Below are 20,424 nucleotides of genomic sequence, written 5' to 3' on the forward strand. Positions count from 1 at the left end.
GTGTCTCCTGGGTCTGGTTTTATTCAACATTGTCCTTAATGATTTAGACAACAGAATACAGAACACACTTACCAGAACTGCCATTGGCAAAAATTGGGAGAAATAAAAAAAACCACCACCAAACCAAAACCAACACCCAAAAAACTTTAAAGAACACCATGGCAACTGAGAACAGTCCTGATAAACTGCAAAACTGGTGTGACAGCCATATAACAGAATTCAGTAACAACACGTAAACGCAAAGGATTATACTCCAGAATCAAATGCAGAAAGACGAGTAACTTGCTGTAATACAAAAATGACTTGAATATTGTCCATGAATGCAACCAAATACCAAGGGAAAAGAAATGCCATTGTCAAAAAAAAAAATCCTAACTTGATTTTTTTGTTGAAGTGTTGACAAAAAGGGAGGTAGTTATTCCATGCATGGTACAGATGATGCTTCAGTTACTAGAGAGTCACACTTCAGGGAAGGTCTGCATTTGTACTTTTTCCACAGGTGAACCCACCTGGGTTCTAAGCAGCAAAGGCTCATCACAGGCCTTCCCTCAGTTACTGGCGCATACGGTATCCTCTCTGCCCCTGGAGAGTGGGAACTGCCTACTGAAAAGCACATCCACCACACACTGAATTCCTGTCCAGTTCCTTAGGAGGAGACTGAGCAGAGCAGCTTACAGGTCAGCAGGAGTTGGCTTGGCAGGACACTTAGGACCTGCAACCCGAAAGCCATATGCTACAGATGCACAAAAACTGAAGGCTGTGGAGAGGACACCAGAAAAAGAATATGCATCATATAGAACAGAAATATTTTATCTAAAGAAGCTATACAGAAGTAGACTACAAGATCATCGATACACATGTGATTGACATTTCTATAGATACTCAATTCAAATTGTAACGTGTAAGTGTAAAAAACCAACACCGCAATATGAGCTGTTCCCTCTACCCCACTAACATAGTATTATGATTTATTTTGATGCAATTTATCACTTTGATTTGTAGCTTCACATGCTCTTTGTACGAGTGTCACTATAGAAAAAATTTACATATTTTTCATTTAAATTACCTAAACAAACTTTTATTTGTCCGTTACAGCTTTCTTTGATTTTAGCATGTTAGAATTTTTAAGAGATACATTTATGTCTTTTCTTTGGTTTATCGCTATCAGAATTTCCTGGCTTGTAAGCATGAATAGAAATAACACAGAAAAAACAGGGCTGGGAAAGGAAGTCAGATCATGTATGAAATGCACCTCCAACACACAGTCATTTTCAAAAGAAAAGCAGTAAGCATAGCATCTTTTTATGGTTTATATGAATACAAATCTAGGAAAATTAGGACACGGATTCTTACATGGGTAATTGCCTCTTTATAAATGCTCATCACCACGTTCCTAAAAATACTATAAACAATTAAAGTACATTTTAGAATATATTAGCCAAAACTATGTGACTAAGATGTCACCTTGGATTTATTAATTCAGCCAACCTGTGGCTACAAAAGACACTAAATGGGCTAAAAATTATGCTGCTCTGCAGATGTGCAGAACTGAACTCCTTTCCAAACTGAATTCATTCAAATTTGTTAAAATCAGACGAGAAAATCCAGGATAAATCCTGATGACCTGATGGCATACAGAGATCAGCTGAAGTCTCGTATTTCTACATTCATATCTCCAAAAGGCCGATTTGGGCCCTTAATCTTCATCTTTAATCTTAATGACTATCGGATTATCTCCAGGCTTTTCATCATCTTCAGCAGCATTTCTACAGCCATACATTCTAGATGAGTCTCCCTTTAAAGCACTCAGAACAGAGGGTGCTGGAGTTTCCTGGATATTGTAATAGCTCTTATTTTCGTATCAACAAAAATTAGTGTGCAACCACAAGAATTCAAAACACAAATGTCATAAAAGCTCAGGCTTTACGCTTTCTCATTTCACAAGCTGTACTAGAAAACTTAGACAGATCTTGTAAGAACAAAAATGTCAACATTTGCATAGCACTATGTCTTCATAATGGTATGTAAACATAAATCTTTACACACTTTTAAGACAAGTTGTTACTATCCCAATACTACAAACCGGAAACGAACACAGAAACAAATTCCTGAACAACAGCAGAAACAACCAGTGCCAAAGATATCTATGTGGAGGAGGAAAAAAAACAGGCAATTAGAGCCTAAGATTTCTTAGAACCCAAATTCTTAGTTCCACACCTTTGTCACCACTGCCACCTTCATGTTTTGCATGACAGTATTTCACTACTGAGACTGGCATACACCAAAGAAGATATACCACATGAGGTTTTTGTTTTATCTGATGATATGAAAATAAATTTTTGAAGTCAGAAGTCATAACATCTGGGCAAGATCAGGAACTGTAGGGTGTCATTATACTTGCACTATACTTTCATTATACTTGTACCTGGACTTTGCTCCTGAATACCAGCATTTCTCCTCACAGTACAAAGATAAATAATTTGCATCTCAAATGAAGCACTAACAGGTACTAATGGAATCCGAGCACTTTCTAAACACTTTAGCAGACACTTGGCAACGGTACAACAGCAAATCATTCTTATGTTTCATCGTCTCCATCTTAATCCTTAGACATCCAACAGCGTATGGATCAACTCTACCAAATTATGCATTAACAAAGATAATCAGAAGTTCTGTGGTATTATTCTTGTGTCAAAGTTACTGCTGATACATTATCAAAGATTTTTTTTAATCTTTCAACTACTGTTGAAAGTAAAGTAATATTCCTTTATTTCCACCAATTCACCCAATGTATCCCCTATTCCTCTATATCTATGTTTGATTTGTTGTTTTGGTTTGGTGGGGTTTTTTTGGTTTTTTTTTTCATATCTTCATCTAGCAAGACCAACTCAATGGCTGACACACATTCCCTACACTTTATCAAAATTCTAGGCTTCTTTTTGATAAAAGTTACACTGTTTGGGATCAAAATTATTCACTCTTGTATCTTAAACCAGAAAGCATTCAACTTTTTTTTATTTTATTTGGTTTTGGCATGAATTGCAGGAAACAGTTTACTAAGATTGTGAATTTTGCCGGGAAAACTTGAGCCACAGATGTGCTCTGGAACTGTACCTTTACCACTTGAAAAAACTCACAGTCCGGTTAAATGATCCTCTGCTAGTGCAGACTATCAACAATTAAAATCAGAATGTCAGCCTCAGGACAACCTGGTGTGCAGAACTTTAAAATACATTACGGTCACAAGAAGTTTAACCCCTTGCTCTTGAGGATCAATAAAAAGTTACTTAAATATCAGTACTAGCACTACTAATCTCTACCAATCATTTTTAATGCAGTTAAACATGTAGCCTCAGTAACTCACCATCGCTAGTAGGAAGTTCTATTTCTTTGATTTTGCCACTTTTTTGTAAAGATTGTCGTATTGGCTCATTATTCTTCAAACACAGGACGTAAGTGCTCTTTGACACTCTCAATCAATACATGTTAGCAATGACTAGGTTGACTTTTACTTGGAAAAAACCTGTCTCTAACTCTGTTCCCAGAGTGAAAGCCTGCCCTCAATACCCGCTAGTACAAATGGGATTTTACCTCTGTACTACAGTAATTTAAATTTTCTAACCACATTATGTCATTAAATTATTACACTTAATAAACACAGAATATTAATAGGGTACCTACTAAAATGATCCACATGTTGAAACATAAATATTTAAAACAGAGGCCACTTGGTACTAGAATCCTTCAGTGTTTGTATTTATGTGTTCCCTAATCTTCAGTCGCTGATTTCTAGCTTTCAGATTATGTTTGAACTGCCAGTTTTTGTACTGAACAGCCAAGAACAGGCCTGACATCACTTCTCGCACCGTGCACTGTTACCAAAAGGGTTGTGTTTAGGTCCTTCAGCAGGAGATTCATGATTTAAAAAAATAAACCCACCTTCATCCTCAATACTGATAACCAGGCCTCATTCTCTCAAAGCCTCCAACTTTAAAGCTCAATAGTCTCCTGCATCCACAAAACACCGCTTTAAATAACCTTTATTTAATCAATATAGTCCATCTACTTGATATCTTAACTGATTCCTCTCAAAGAGGAAACACAGCGTGATGTTAGCTACACATTTTCTGTTATATGTTGTTTGTATGATTGTATTTTCTCAGACTGGTCCGAGCCAAGAATAGACATACTGATTTTCTTATCAAGCATTTGAAATAACTAATGTGAAAAACTAATGAAATACAATGTGCAAGTATTTTTCATACGGAAAGGTAAAATTCTAAACATAAATCGCCAAACTCTGTATTGCTTTCAAGAGTGTGCATCTTTAAATTAGCTTACATTTTTTGGCAACTAATACATTTTAATAAATTACTTGTAGCCATAGGTTGAATTGTTTAATTTTTATGACCAAGAAAATTTTTATAATAATTACATTTTTGTTAATATTAAACATTTCTGCTTATTGTAATACATTTGGTCCAATATCACTGAAATAAACTAGTACATCCTGTTGGGAATACAAGTTGCAAATTAAATAATTTTGAAAATAAATCGGTTCTAAAATAGATCTTTGTAAAAGACAGCTTTAGAAAACAGATTTTTAAAAACATAAGATTCTAGTGGCTACTGTGCTAGTTACATTATAAACATTTTTAAGGCAATACATGCTCTGAACTCTGAATTGCTCCTTTTATTAGGTGGAGATACTGAACTGCTTCAGTGGCAAATAGCCCAGCAAAATAGGGCAAATCTGTCTAGAAGTCAATAGGAAGCAGAGCAGTAAAAGATACCCTTAAGCAATTTTACATTTAAGAGCAACCTACTTATGACAAGATACATTAATTTCAATAGCAATAAAAACAGACAAGAGCATCTATCCCAATAATGCATTAGTGTAAAACTACTGATTACAGAGAACTTCAGTGATTTGGAAATACTACCAGTGTCATGAATTACAGATTGAGACCTCATATAATCAGGGATTATGTCTCTTTAATTTTTCATTGACCAAAATCTATCAGAAATGGGAATGTGATAGCTTAATGGCTTCATGCTTAAATCTACACAGACTGCAAACCAGTTGTGTCCTCTCTTGCCATCTGTTCCTTGATGGTACTTAATGATTAAGTCTCACATTATAACGCACCCTAATTTTAAATATATCATTGTTTGAATGTATTTGTTAAGTACAGTAAAGTGTTGAAACAAGCACTTTGGAAAAAATTCTAGACAAGTGTATGTCTCAAAGAGTAATAAATATTGACTGTTACTCTGTGTTTTAGCTCAGAGTAGCACAGGATTCACTTCTACACATAAATGTTACTTGTCTAACAAAGTTGTATTTTTCGCAAAGTCCCTTTAACTGGAATACTGAGGCTCACTCTTGCTCTCTGCAAATATTTCAATAATTATTGATACCAGCATTTTTGGATAGATTTCAAATAATAAAGCAGGACTTACACTATTTACTATCAGCAAGAAAATAATAAACACACACAAAATGTGTTTTACAAAGAAATTTAATACAGCAGTGCCCTTTTACTGTGAAAGTTAGAATAAAATCAGGGCCTTCACTGGAGAGTAAATGATACAGTCCAATTTTCTTTAAACATTTGAAGCAATACCAGACAGACCAGTACATTGAGGTAATGAAGTTATCAGAAGCACCTCTGCATATGGCACAAAAGTAGCACTGGCCTTACTAGTGTATTGTTTGATCAGTTTTAAAATCATCAATCACAGCCAAAGGGTCGGTGTGCAGGAATTACAGTATCAAAGAATAGGGCGGACTCTGAAGCACAATATTGCCAGTGTCTGAACCTTGTGGTCACGAATGTTCTAGAAACCTTGGTACAAGATGGCCTATTTCAAACTCTCCTGCACCTATCAGTATGATCAATTTCTGCTGCCAAAGGGAATTTCCATACTAACCCTATTAAAAAAAAAAATTATCTTAACTCCTTCTCTATACCTCTGGCACATGTTCACCATGATTTCTGTGTGATAGACACGGATTGAAAGGGATAACTTCCCTATAGAATAATTCATGACAGAGACTATCCACTGTCGAAGTGTGAAGAGAACTAACTCAGCACGTTCTTTTCTGAAAAATAGATGGCAATAAAATCCTTTCACCTCTTGAAGAGCATCATGCAAGACATGCAAGCCCTAAGACTGCAATGTATTGATGATATTGAACGATGTGATGGCCCGGTGTACTACACAATGCCCACATGACTATTACAACTGGAGGGCTGCAGTCTGACTTGCTGAAGGCAGAAGGGATGCATGTTCTACAGTTGCTCAGGTGTTCACTTTTGAATCCTGCTCAGCCATTGTATCTTTGTGCACTTACATAGGATCCAGTAAAAGGACGCTCTAATCCTAACTTGCAATAAGCAAGCAAACATTGTGATTTATACTAACCACTCTTTGCCTTTTTAGCAGGAATTTATGACAATCTACCTCTAACATGTAACACGCCTGTGTTTCTACCCTTGAGACAACACTGTTTGAGCAGTAATGAATGCACAGTTAAAATGGTCATGTAGTTCTGCAGACATCTGCTCAAACATCTTGAAAATACCATTACAAATGCTGAGATATACTTTACCACAAAATAAGGTGCATATTAACATCTCAATTTAAGCACACTTTGCTAACTGTGCACTTAGCAAAGATGGACTATATGTGCCAAAAGTTCAAGAATTGTATCAAAGGGGTTTCGCCTCATGCTAATGTGAGTTTTAGGAAGTAGATGTAACGTCAAAAGCCTTTTGGCCTTCGCACAAAACCCCATTTCCTAGGATTATGTCCAGCATCATAAACCATTAGGAGGCTGAAGCCCTATGCCTACTTTAAAAAAACCCACGACCAAGTGGCCTACAACAAACCGGCTGGCTGGTGGGGATCACAGGGAACACTGCCAAGAACATATGAGTAGATACTAAGCATATGCAGGCAGCTTTCCTACTCCCTGTCTTAGCTCTGCAGCATCTGACCAGGCTGAGCTACTCACAGGGTAGCTGCACAGTGCCTAAGCTCTCCTGTTGGCACTCACAGCAGAGGAGCGGCCTAATTACTCATGGTTGAAGTGTGCTGGAATAGCTGTATCTGAAGCAGTGCCACAAGCCTTTGTGCCAAGTAACCCTGTCTCTCCCTTCTCCATCAATATGAACCTGCTTCGCCTCACCACCTCAGGGCTGCTCTGACCAGCAACTCTCTGCTGGGTAGTCCCACTGTTAGTGATATTAGTTGCATGAAGAGACATCCCCGCACATCTGTACACTCCCAGGTTTACACGTGAATGTGCAAACAGCCAGACAAAATCATAATATATTCAAGAGGTCTGGTCACTGGTCTTTAATTTCTCCCTCCCAGGGTTTTTAAAAAAGCAGAGTCCAAAACAGGCCAGATTTGGGGTTTGTCCTTTCTCTTTTCCTTAACAGTAATAAGGAAGATCCGTGCAGGTGAGTAAAATGTAGAAGAAAATAAGAGAGGAAATAAAATAGTTCAGCTGTAATTTACTACGCACACACTTGTATCACTGAATTAACACCCTCACAAATCCATAACTTCCAAGGTTACACAGCAACAGCTGTCTTTATCATCACACAGTATGAAATAAACTTACTACTATTGTTTCGACTTTACTTTCAGATGTACTCTTCTCCTATCGCACTAAAAGTACTATGTCAAAAAAGGAAAGCTTTCTGCCAAAGACTGAAAATAAGTGAATCACGACTCACTGCACCGAGTAACCTGGGTGAGCTCCCTGCAACAACCAATGAGAACGCAGAGCAGCCCTCTGCCAGCAAAAGGTAAGCTGGCTTCCACCAAATTAAAAAGCTTCACTGATGGAAAGGAAAATCTATAGGATTCAGGGCATCACATAACACTTAATACTGTCCGTAATAAACACAAAATAAACACTCCTGTGTATTAAACAATTGAGAATTCCTAGAAGAAACAATTTGACAAACAAAACTTTTTTTGAGCAAACAGATAAGAACCAGAAAGTCTGACAAACATACTTTACTACTTCAACAAATGCAAATATCTTACAAGGGTCATCTTGTTTGAGTTTTTGTTTGTTTTCAGGGGTTTTTTTGAATTGCAAAAGGCCTAGTAGCAAATATTGTTTGAACAAGTTGAATTAGATTGCAGTTAATACTTGCACTATACTGCTTTCCAAATTAAACTAAAATAAAAAAGCAGCACAGGATGCAAGAGTGTATGGCCTACAAAGGACAACCAAGAAAGAAGATGGACATACCACAAAAACAAGTACTGAGGACAATGATACTGAAGTTTTGCTTTCTACTTTAAGCACTGTGTGTTATTTTCCCTCTCAGGATCAGCAATTTTTACTTCCGACAAGAGTTCAAATTTTAAGATTTATTCAGTCCAATACTAATTAACAGAGTAACTGAAAACTATTTGACCTTGTGATTAAAACCTCAGTGTAACTGACCATTAAAATGCTGCAAACATTTACACCCACAACAATCCTGTGACAACAGTAAAATTAGCTTTTAGTAGGCAAGCACTCACAGATCTGGATCACAAGATGCAGCATGACTTCATACCCAACATCAGAGGGCATTAAAGTGAGAAAATGTTTTTACAACCTATCTTGGAAAGAACATTCTGCAAACATACAGGTAGTAGTTTGGAAGAAACATCAGAAACAGTTATAAAAGAAGTGTAATAGGGCCAGAAAGTTATCATCACAGATAGTAAGCAGCAAGCAGTACAGAAGAGAAGCAAATAAACACGTATTGCCCTTAGCAAATGACATTTGTGGAGCTAACATACTTTCTACGGTATTTCAAATATTAATATAAGGGAAAATAACTTACGTAGGATTTAAAAAGCAATACACATTTTGCAGTCTTCTTTAGTTAAGCTTAAATAAACCCAAAACCTCTTAAGAGACTATTAAGTTTGCATATACAAGTTTTTCTCTTCTCCTCTAACCAACTTCCAATATCGCAGCAGTATATAATTTGCTTTATTTGATAACCATAGCACTACTAAAAATAATTTCTCCTTTGGAAGGCTTGAAAAAATGTCCACTTGTTTTATTCTTTACTTTGAACTTTGCTGAAGCTATAAATTCTCAAAAACAATTAGTTAGTACTCCAGATTCAAAACAGTCTGACCATAGGTAAACATCTCAGCACACTGAGTATTAAAAAATCCAGGAAATACTGATGTGAGACCAGCAGATGACACCAAAGCTACCCGAATATTGTAGTTTCAGTGACTAAACAGTTCTTAACTTGTAAAAAGAGTACCACACATTTATGTTAAATACTTTTGGTTAGAACACTATGACTCTAGAATTCCCCTTCTTATGAAGTACAATAAACCTTCTATAAGTGAATTAAGAACAATAAGATACACATCTTCATCTTTTTCCATACCAATTTTTAGATTACCAAGCGAGGTATGAGCCCTTTGTACAGATTATTCCAGAAAATCAGACGAATTTAAATACAAGGCTCCTGGATATAAGGGGAATGCCAAAAAAAAAGTTACATTTCTTGTAAAAATTGTACCCATGTGAATAACTCCATTGCATCAGCACAGTAACTGAAATGCATTGCACATTTTGTGTGCACACCAGTACCTGTACAACCCCCTACCCATCTAGACATAAATAGAGCAGTACATGAAGGACCTTACCCTTGTTAACTACCCAAAGCTACAAGATAAGGAAACATATAAGGTCCTGTAAAAGAAGTGCATTCTTTTAGATTAAAATATTAATATTCTTGCTAAGATGCAAACCTGCACTCTGTAAGTATAGCATTTGTCTACATTGTATCATACATCAGCTAGTATCTGTGTTTTATTTTTGTCTGCCATACACAATACTCTAAATATACAGCAAGTATACTCCCAAGCTACCAGGAAATTATACCACATGTTTTTTGCTCAAGGGCTTATTCAAGAAAAACAAAGACACCACATGAGCAAATATTTCCCTGAAGCTTAAAATAAGATAAAATTCCGTAATAAACCTAAGTGGACTTTATCTCCTATCACTATAGAAAAGCAAGCAAGTTTTCAAGTGTATTTAAATGTGCAACACAGATTCGAAGACTCACTCAACATCCAGGAATACAATACAAGGCGCTTATAAGTTCATCCCTTACTATTTCCCTATCCAAAAATACAATGTAAGATAATTTTTGCTCTTTCCTCAGAGTAAGCCAATGGGAAAGCACCCCGTCCAAGTAACAGTCAAGCAGTAGCCTTGCTTCAATTCAATTCCTTAACATCAATTAGTCCAATGAAACGAGGGGAGAGGGCTGCTTAATAAGAACTGTCTAAGAGGCCATGCCTTTTTGGAGCATCTTAAGGCATAAATACAGGACGCTTTAAAACAAAGCAAACGAACAAACAGAAACTCCCACACACTTATGACCAAATAATCTCTAACCACTGAGGTCATGTGCTCTAACAAAGCAGTATTTTGAAAAAACGTCTTGATCCCTAAATAATTACCACACAGGGAAAAGTGGTACAGTATGAAAGGCAAGGAAGGGAACAAATTGGTATTCAGTTTAGAGAAAAAGGAGGTGGAACCAAAAATAAGAGGAACATATGAAAGAATACAAAGCTAAAAAGCCCTGTCTTAACAGTAGAAACAAATGAGAAAAATCTAGAAGTAAGCTTCTCAAATTTAGCGTAGGATTAAGATGTGCTTGATTTAGCAACCAATTTGTCAGTTAACTAGATTAGTTTTTAAAAGAAAGATCAAAGCACAGCAATACTTTGCAAAGGTTTGTGGTGCAGAGATTCCCCAAGCAGCCATGAAACCTAAAGAAACGCAGCCTCGCCAGTGAAAGATGCAAGCTGATCAGCCCAGGTAAGCTATTTGTAGCTAACCTAAAACTCCGGACTTTACTGCTGCTATACTACCAAGAAATACGGCAACATCGTAGGGTGGCTCACGGCACCTGGGCAAACTGACCTTTCTGGCGTAAGTTAGAGCAAAACAAGTTGTGTTACAACACAGGGAGCACGGACAGTGGCAGCACAGAAGCAGAGGCAGATAAAGAGCAAAGTCAGCCCCACGAACAGAAATATTACAGCCAGCCATAACTGGAACTGGAAAGCTCACCCAGCCTCAATGTTGGGTGCTGCTAAGGGCAAATGATGCTTAGATGAGCCACTCAGCCATCACCCCCGAACCGCTAGAGCACTGAGCACAGCCACTGGGAGACGTCTTCCCCTGGCTCAAAGTCACACTCGTGGCATTCCCCATGTGGTCCCGTGATTCAGCTAAAGCTGACCCTGCTCTGTGTACGGGCAGCTCTATTCGGTAGTGCTGCACTGTGCTCTGTGGCTGTACCTCCTCCATTTCCTCACTCAGGCATCTCTGCCCTGTAGTCTTCAATGCAGTATTCATGAGCCTCTACATATAAAACAGCCTTAACTGAGCTATGTCATAGGAGAAGACAGTTTGCCAGTACACACTTACTTACCTTTCCTGACAGTGAAACATATAAAATATATGCCTAGAAAGCTATTACTAAGTTTATTTCATTATTTCCATACACTGCTTTGAAACTGTATGTAGAATGTGAGTGAAATGCAAAATACTCTGAAAATAAAACTGTAAAGTTATAGTGAATACATGTTGTTTCCTTGCCAGAATATTCTCTATGCTGAAACAAGTTATTTTGATTATACATCTTTCAGCTAAGATTGCCATTTACGGAACAGGCGGATAGACTCAACAGAGCTACTAGCCTAGACTAAGGATAGGGTAAGTAGTACACTACCAAAAGAAATAAGGAGACAGAGTCAAAGAAAGATGCTCAAGACAGCACATGAAGAGGAGAGCAAAAAAGTGGATGTATACATGCAGAAGAAGATTAGATTATTTACTTTATTTATCAGCCTGTGTCCACCTCTTTTGTCTAATTCAAAGCTCTCTGCAAGCAGATGTTCAAGTCTAAAATTAATCATCATTCCACTATAACAACTATCTTTTCCTATTTTGTAATCAAAAGGGTTTCATTCCAACAATTTTGACCACCGTGCACATTCTGCTGGACCATTTCTTAAAGATTTGCTTCTTTACATAAAAAATGAGTGTTAGAAATTCAGCTTTCCTTAAGAAAAATCTAGGCCCTACTGCTGCAGAACCACTCACAAGAGCAACAGCTCTCAAAAACTACTAAAGTGACATCTACCTTGCATCTGTGGAAGCCCCATAGAGCACATCTGAAGAGTATGAATCAAACCCATTTGTTTCAAGAAAGTGAGAAAGGTGCAGACTTGACAATATTTGATTTTTTTTCTAAAATACATGCTCATAATTTGCCAAACTCACCAATTCCACTTTCCCCAAAACTTTTTTCCATTTCCCTGCCCAGCCAGAACCTGGCTGAAGCTGCCTCTTGCTCTTTGGTCTTCTTCTCAAGAAAGAGTTAATTGGATTGGAGCACATGTTCCCTGCGCTCTTTCACAGAGCCAGGCAGCTGGCTCAAACACTAGAGATGGAGTCCAGTTTTCAGGGAAAGATATAGGCAAGCCAGAAGTATGGGCTGGCACGCTCCACTGTTTGGAAAAAAAGCGTACAGCTAAAGACTAAGAGCTCAGAAAAGGAGTCAATGAAGCAGTCTACACATTCTAGGCACACACCACCAGAGTGGTGGAAGGAAACAGTCAGCCGATCCACCTGGAAAATTCTATGGGCATGAAAGGCCTGCATGTGGATCCATGTGGATCAGTGAAAAACAGTGGGAGAACAGCAAAAGGCAGAAAAACAGGAGAACAGTAAAATACTTTATCCTTTGAAATTGTTTTTCAGCATGTCTGGATGCAACAACTTATATGGATAGCATTGATTAACACATTCAATCAGGACAAAAGTAACAGACACTGTGACAGACAGAAGCGGACAGGTTCTCCAGACAGTGGATTAAATTAACTCAGTTTCAGGATTTGGTTCCATACATTACCCATTCTGCATACAGTATCTGTCCAATAGTTCCTTTAGAACAGATCCTTTTCCACGAATACAAAGCATAGTAAAACAAAACCATTAAAACTAAAATACAGTTTCGAGTCTTTGTTACTTGACCAAATATTAATGGTGGTGCTCGAAGTAATGAGAGTCCAAATTTTGTAATTACTTGCAGCTGTCTATTTTTATTCAAAGGCACTAGTAAGACTCTTGTCAGTTTGGGAACTGCAGTTCGTACTACAAGACTTTCAGCATTTCTTACACAATCCTACTGGAATTCAATTACAAGTATCACAGAACAAGACCTATCAGAAATGAAAACTAAAAAACACTCAGAAAATGAGTGTTTCTGTAAGAATACCTTGATCTTTTTGGATCAGAAGAGTATATAAACAGTACAATACTGAGACTGAAAAAAAAAAAATGAGGTGGTGTTAGTCAAGTTCTGGAAAAATATCTCTAGGACAACTAACTATTATTTTACTGTAATTGGACCTAGATGCGCAACAGGTGACTAATCTGACGAATTATACTGTTTCATTTATTTTAGTAGTATAGAAAACATATTTTACTCAACTATATGAGCACTTCATAATGTTAGAAGTATTATGATATAGAGGTGTAGTAAAGGTATGTTTCTCCACCTCCCTGCCATGGCAGAACACCACTGCAGTGGTCTCTTGCATTCTGATTTCTTTCCAAGAAGCATGACCCCTTTTTGTATCAAAACCACAAGGATAAAGGCTCAGATTTAGAAAGACAGATGGGTTTCCATCTAGAGGTATCAAATACTGCCTGATCCCAGCAGAAGGTAGGTAACCAAATACTTTTGAAGAACTGAACCTAAATTTAAACAGGAAATGAGAGACATTTTTCCTCAAGTTAGGTGCTAATATTGTAACACCTGAGCTCTCCTTAATTAAAAATAAAATTTTTAAAAAAATATAATAAAATTGGCCTGTAGCATCTCCAGCAAAGGAAGAGGTCTTCAGATGTAATTGGACACTGAATGAAATCTGTGTAATTTTCACGGGTATTAAAACGTCAAAAAGTCACAAGCAAAAGACCTACAAGGAATGTAACGAATATTCTGAGGTACTAAGAAACTCAATGCTGATAAAACCTCACTATCTCAGTACTATTATCCCGCAACTGTTCTGATGCTGACATCTATTTCCTCTGTCTGAATCATTACAATTGTTGAAAATAAATTTGGTCTAGACAAGCACAAGGAGAAACAAATGCCATACTAACAGACTCTCACTTGTAGCTCACAGAAGGCAGGATTAACTCTTTTTTAACTGAACAAAACCCCTTCTTTAAGTAACAAAGAAACTTTTTTTGCTTGTGTAACTGTTTACAAACCATGCCGAATCCAATATTAACACTCACTTTTAGGGTCACAGAAATTTTTTTTCAACATTTGGCAAAAATAAAGTACTAAATTTTATATAAAGCAGGACCACAGTACATCTAACAGCCTCCGCCTGTTCATGCTTTTAACGCTGTTAAAAGCATCTGCAATGGCTTCCCAGCCATCGGAACACAGCTACACCACCACCACCACATCACGAAGCCTTCAGCTGTCAGGTATGCGCTAGCTATAGTCTCACACCAAAACATTAACAGCCTTAAATATCTCAAAACTAGTTAAATAGTAAGCACTATATAACACAACTCATAAGAAAAACCAGCCTCTAATGGTGCTTTCCACATATTTCTACAAATGGCACTCCTGGTGCCTTCTGCCAGAACAGCATTTCTCTATAGCTTCTTAGAGTGCCATAGCTCCTGACCACCGATCCCTAGTTCTCATGTGAATTAAGTCATTGAGAGCTCTCAAAAAAACAACCAAAAAACAACATTCTGAAGAAAAACATTTTGCTTTTGAAGTCCCATGATACAAATTTTTCTGCCACATTTCCTCAACATGTGGTAGTTAAGACTGAAAGGAAAAAAGAGAAATGTTAATAGAATGGAAAATACTGAAAATAAGTTATATTGATGATTAGTTGGAGCTGCATCTTTTAAATGTTTTTGCAAATAAAGATACATGTTTAATAGGCGGATAGTCAAAGTGAATATGAGACTAGAAGTTAACACAGGTTTCCAGAGCGACTTCACTAGAGATGGAATCTGTCTGCAAACATTTTTTCCCCTCTTTCAATCCTGGCAAAAAAGCCCAAAACAAAATACACACACACCCATACACACCTCCCCCCAATAAGAATACAATTCTGGAAGCTTCAATTCTAAATAGTAATCAATTGTAATACATTTCAGTCCCTCAAAAATGTATTTTAAATAGAATACACCTTCCAGTATAGTTACATATTTGTAAAATGAATTTTATTTGTACACTGGTCCTTTTACACACACCTCCAGTTTAAGGTAGTTTTTAATTGTTCTGACAACCTGACTATTTTATTTTAAATTTATGTCTCCCATGTGTACTTTTTTTTGATACATACACAGGCAATTTGCCCTAAGTAAACTACAGTAATCATGGTACGGGGTCAAAGATGCACAAAGTCAAAGTCAAATTCAACGCACAGTGCCATAAGCATGAGAATGTTCCCTCTCAGCAGCTTTCCATTTTACATATAGCTATCCCACATATGTATCAGACACCAATTTACACTCTTAGTATTCAAAAATATTACTGATAAAGTCTAATTCCAAGACTACATCCTTCACCTTGTTCCAGTTCCAGCACTAAATTTGCCTTCCAGCTGTTAAACATTTTTACCAAATAGAAGCTCTACATGTTAAATGCATGGTCATAATTGACAAGCTACTTAATTTGTATGTAGACCAAGAAAAAAAAAAAAAAAGTAAAATAAAAATAGTATGCTTCAATGAATGCATTGCTTAAAATTCTTATTAAAATGTGCCAGAAATACACTCAAGATTTTTTCCAAAAAGTTCAATTCCACCCAATTTTTCACGTTTCTCAATTTTACAGAAGTGACTACTTGGCATTTTAGTTGCACAGAAGTAGGTGACAAAGAAAATGCTGGTTTCAAAAAGATGTGAGTTCAAACTTAAATGCCATAACGTGTAGATCTTTTTACCTAGATTAGTTATGTAAGCTGAATACCAACAGCAGAAACTTTTAAAGTACTAGATAGGAGTGAAAACTATAAACTGAGTAAAAGGATGCCCATCACTGAGCAGTGTTCCTGAGGAACAGATGTCAACACAAGCTGCTCACACACTGATGTATCTATCCAGCCACCCATAAGCCGACATTTTTTCATACCTATACAAAGAAAAGATCTATTTCCCTGTAAAGACTTAAAATATCGGAGAAAAAAAAAAAGTATGGAGAAATTTTTTCCACTAGTAACATTTTTATGATTGTTATCAGTAGGCACTTGATGGAAGTGTTAATCTCTAATATCACAGTAGCGGGCAGCATTCCAGACAAAACTATGATTAACACAAAGTCACCATAATTATATTTTTCTAACAATCAGAGTTTTCAATGAACAATTTATAAAACTACGTAAAAATTATTCTTCTGTGGTTCATAACCAGAAAGCATTCTATACTCTCAATTAAAGTGTCAGCTTTACTGCACAACTGCTATCTACTCTACTTTGGAACTGTTCAAAATAAAGTGGAAGGAGTGAAAGAACGGTCCATTTGCTCAGTAAACAACATTATGTGACTCTCATACGACCCTCAAGTTGTATGTCTCATGAACCAAGATATGTATTGGAAAATTATTAGCTAAGCAAATTTATTTCAAAATTTTATTATCAACATGACTTACAGCAGAATGAGCCTTTATGCTTCTCAGTGGAAATCTGGGAAAATATTTACAGCCATGCAATTTTCCAGTAAGTTCTACACATCATGATTCAGCCTGTATTACACTATACATCCTGCAAATACATCACTTGCACATTAAACTGTAGAGAGTATCTGCTGTGCTCTGAAGTCTCCTCCTAGCTGACCACATGACTACTTGAAGTATAAAAGAAAGAAATTTACCAAGGCCAATACAGGGGAAAAAAAAGTTTTCTAAGAAAGCAAAACATACAAGAGAAAGAATCAGCAGCAAAAAAAAAAAAAAAAAAATGCCCAAGGCACAACTTGCACACACTTACATTTGCAGCATGACTTCGTTCAGAAACACGCCATCCACTAGTGCCACATATTCCTCCAGGTTGGTCCCATTTCCTCCAGCTAACGGTCCAAATGTCTTAACCTAAAACATAATCATCACCACCATGACACTAACTCCACCTTATTCTCTGCCGCAAGGCATTTATCTTCAAACAATGAGCAAATAAATGAAGAATGTGTGAGGAAAAATGAATGCTTACCCAGGTGACAAGAGGGCTAGACATGAACTGCTCCAAAAGGGGTGTGAATATTTCGTTCTCCATTTTACAAAAAAATGGTTAACATCAATGTAGCTCCTCTGATGAAAAAAAATATTAGAAGTCCTTCGCTGTAGCAACTCTGAAATGATCCCAGGATTTAGCTGGAGCAAGTGAACCCCATTTTTACCAAGCAACGGGCAACTGGGATTTATCTGCCTCTTTCAAGAAAAAAATGCATTTGAAAGTCCATCTACGCGTATTTCAGCCTTTCCATTGATGTCTCTCCCTTCCTACATGCCGAAGGGGTAGAAGGAAGGAAGGAAAGAAAAGAGGGAGGCTGCCTAGCTACTGGGATTCTGCATCAGACAAAAAAAAAAAAAAAAAAAAAAAAAAAAAAAGGAAGGAAAAAAATCTGCTTCAGCAGCGGCAGCTCCTCAGAAAGGAAAAATTCCAGTAAAACTCTGCAAGCCCATCCTGCCCCTTCCCCACAAAAAAAAATCCAGAGGAGGGGAGGCAAAGAGCGGCAAAGACCCCCACCCCCACTCACGGTTAAGCCCCCCAGGCTGCTTCTGCACACAAGAGAATCCCTCTGCCCCCGCCGCCCCCCCCCCCCCCCCCCCCCCGCAATGGCACAGGCAGCCCGCAGAGAGGGAATCAGCCCCGGCAGGGATGAGGGGCTGTTTTAAATCAGTTCCCTTTTCTAACCCCTTCCCTTTTCCACCAAACTACGACGCAAGACAGGGACAGGACCGGCACACGCCGCCTCGCCCCACAACCTCGCCCTTCCCCCCCGTCCCCTTCCCTCAGCCCCTCTCTTCGCCCCCCCCCTCCCCAAGCGCCTCGCCGCCCCCCGGCTCCCCCTCCCCAGCCCTAACGCCCGGGTCCAGCTGTTCGCCTGCCTCTCTCCCACAACCACCACCACACCCCCCCTCCCCCCCCGCCGCAGGCTACCGCGGCACCAGCTCCGCTTCCCACCCCCTTCTCCCAAATAACGGCCACCTCGCCTCAGCCAGCACGGCCGCTCCGCATCACTCGCCCCCTCCCTCCCTCCCTGACGGGCGGTTCCAGCATATGGATCCCTCCGCTCCGGTCTGTGTGCGGAAGCCGGTTATCCCTCCGCGAGCCCGGGTCCCTCCTTCCCCCCCCCTTCGCCCTCAACCGCCGCTCGGGGATGGCGGCGCAATTAGGAAGGGGCGGAGCCAGGGGCGAACCGCTGCAGGACTCGCGTACGGGCTCTGCGGCGGTGGCGGCGCGCGAGCCCGAGGGCCGCGCTGCGTGAGGGGGGCGGCAGAGGCAGGGGGGCGGCTGAGGCGGGAGCGGGGACGGCCTCTGCCCCGCAGCGGGAGGAGGAGGAGCGGCGGGGGCCTGGCCCACGCAGGTCTGCCTCGGGGGTGCGGGAGGGAGATGCTCTTCGATTCCCCTTTGGGGGGGAAAAAAGGTGCCCGTGGAAAAAATCGTCGTGGGAGGAGAAAGGGGAGGGGGGCGGCGGGAAGGGGAGTTGCTGACGCCCTTGAAGAGAAAAATGGGAGATTAGTCGCACAATCCGCGCCCCAACCGCACACTCCTGCCTTTCAGGGGAAGGGGACGGGGAAGGAGGGACACGTTTTCTTCTAAGGAGGTGAAATTCAGACACACCCACGTTAACGCGAAATCCAGCTTTCTGGAGAGATTTAGCGGGGAAAGAAGAGCGCAGGGAGGGGGGCGACCTGGTTACAGAAAAACAAATGATGACAAGCAATTTGCTTGCCTAAGCTATTGTCCTTAAGCTATCTCTTGCTACTTGTGTTTCAAATCTCCAATACTGCATTAACATACGGGACCGTATCTGCTTAATAGATTATATAGTTTATTGACAAAGCATTTTACAAAATCTCAGACTAAACCCAGTTTCTCTTCCATGTAGTATAAATTAAATTGCAGCAGCATTTTTCCAAATACCTTTAGTTTTTACACACATGGTAAAAAAAAAAAAAAACAAAAAAAACCCCACAAAACAAAACACACCACCACAGTGCAGTAGAAGTGACTGAAATTAAGTCCTTTTGAAAAACGCAGCAACAGCTAAACAGATTAGGGTTTTTTAAACCAAATACTGGATATAGTATTTGTCCTAATGGTCCAAGATTAGGAAAAAAATTCCAATCATGACCTTTTCCCCATATGTGAAACAGAAGAGAATGTCTAAGTAAGAGATCAGAAAAATAAATTACAGATCTTGAAATATTAGTATGTAATTTGTGTTTCAGGGATATTTCTTTAAACAAAGTTGCACAGTTAAATTACATTGTTTTGATTCTCACAATTATACATTTTCAGCAAAAATAAGGTCTTTCCGTCCCAAACCAGATTTTTAGAGTGAACTCATAGTCCTTCTGTGAAACAAAAGAAATAAGGAGCAAAGAAAAGTCTGCAGTCTTGGATCTGAATAAGAAGCTGGTGATCCATGGGTGAAATAACTGCCAGTAAACTACTAGCCCTTAAAGACAACTACAAAAGCATTTTTGTAAAAGCCTGACTAACCAACCGCTAAGCTCCCTGTATCTGGCAGCAGTATATAATATGCAATTGTGCATGCAATACTGTGGAACTTCCCTGGTTCATCAGTTTGTTTCTTGTAGGCTCTAATTAGGCAGTAATGACTTTGGCATAAAGCAATTTCTAGGAATTAGAGACTGGCTAGTAGAAGTTGATAGCCCATGTAGTAGGCACATGTTAATAACACCAGCTGGCTCATGAGTTCCTGAAAAACAAATTACACTGAGATTTCATAACATTGAGATAAAGATTTGATTAAACAGTTTTAGAAGGTTTTACTTCCATTCATACCATCCAGTCTGCATGCATTCTCGGCATTGCTGTTGGTCACTGCTCCTGCAGAAAGACAATTATATTTTAGACAGATACTGCATAAAATCCTTATGAAATACATTGCAAGCTGTTTTATCTCAGATGATTTGCAGTTCCTTATTAGAACTGGAGATTAGTACAAGATAAGATTTCAGAAAAGGTATCCAGAAACAGTCATGAGTTTTATTTTCGGTTTTGGTTTGTTGCTTTTTTTAGACTAAGAGCCCTCAAAACCTGTGAAGCTCTACAGTT

General features: G+C 38.7%; 1 protein-coding gene across 6 annotated transcripts in view; it reads right to left on the minus strand.

The window, feature by feature from the left end:
- Positions 1–17,388, minus strand: part of CCDC88A (coiled-coil and HOOK domain protein 88A) — a 75,230-nt gene extending 57,842 nt beyond the window's left edge. For all 6 annotated transcript variants that reach the window (XM_009959439.2, XM_086460785.1, XM_086460784.1 and 3 more), the window contains exons 1-2: positions 17,326–17,388; positions 17,107–17,207 (exon numbers count right to left, since the gene is read on the minus strand). In XM_009959439.2, coding sequence (XP_009957741.1) covers positions 17,107–17,207; positions 17,326–17,388 — 164 coding nt within the window. The remainder of the gene's footprint in view (positions 1–17,106; positions 17,208–17,325) is intronic.
- Positions 17,389–20,424: the final 3,036 nt, after the last annotated feature.

Source organism: Leptosomus discolor, chromosome 2, assembly GCF_034619465.1.
Source record: "Leptosomus discolor isolate bLepDis1 chromosome 2, bLepDis1.hap2, whole genome shotgun sequence".
Classification (NCBI taxonomy): domain Eukaryota; kingdom Metazoa; phylum Chordata; class Aves; order Leptosomiformes; family Leptosomidae; genus Leptosomus; species Leptosomus discolor.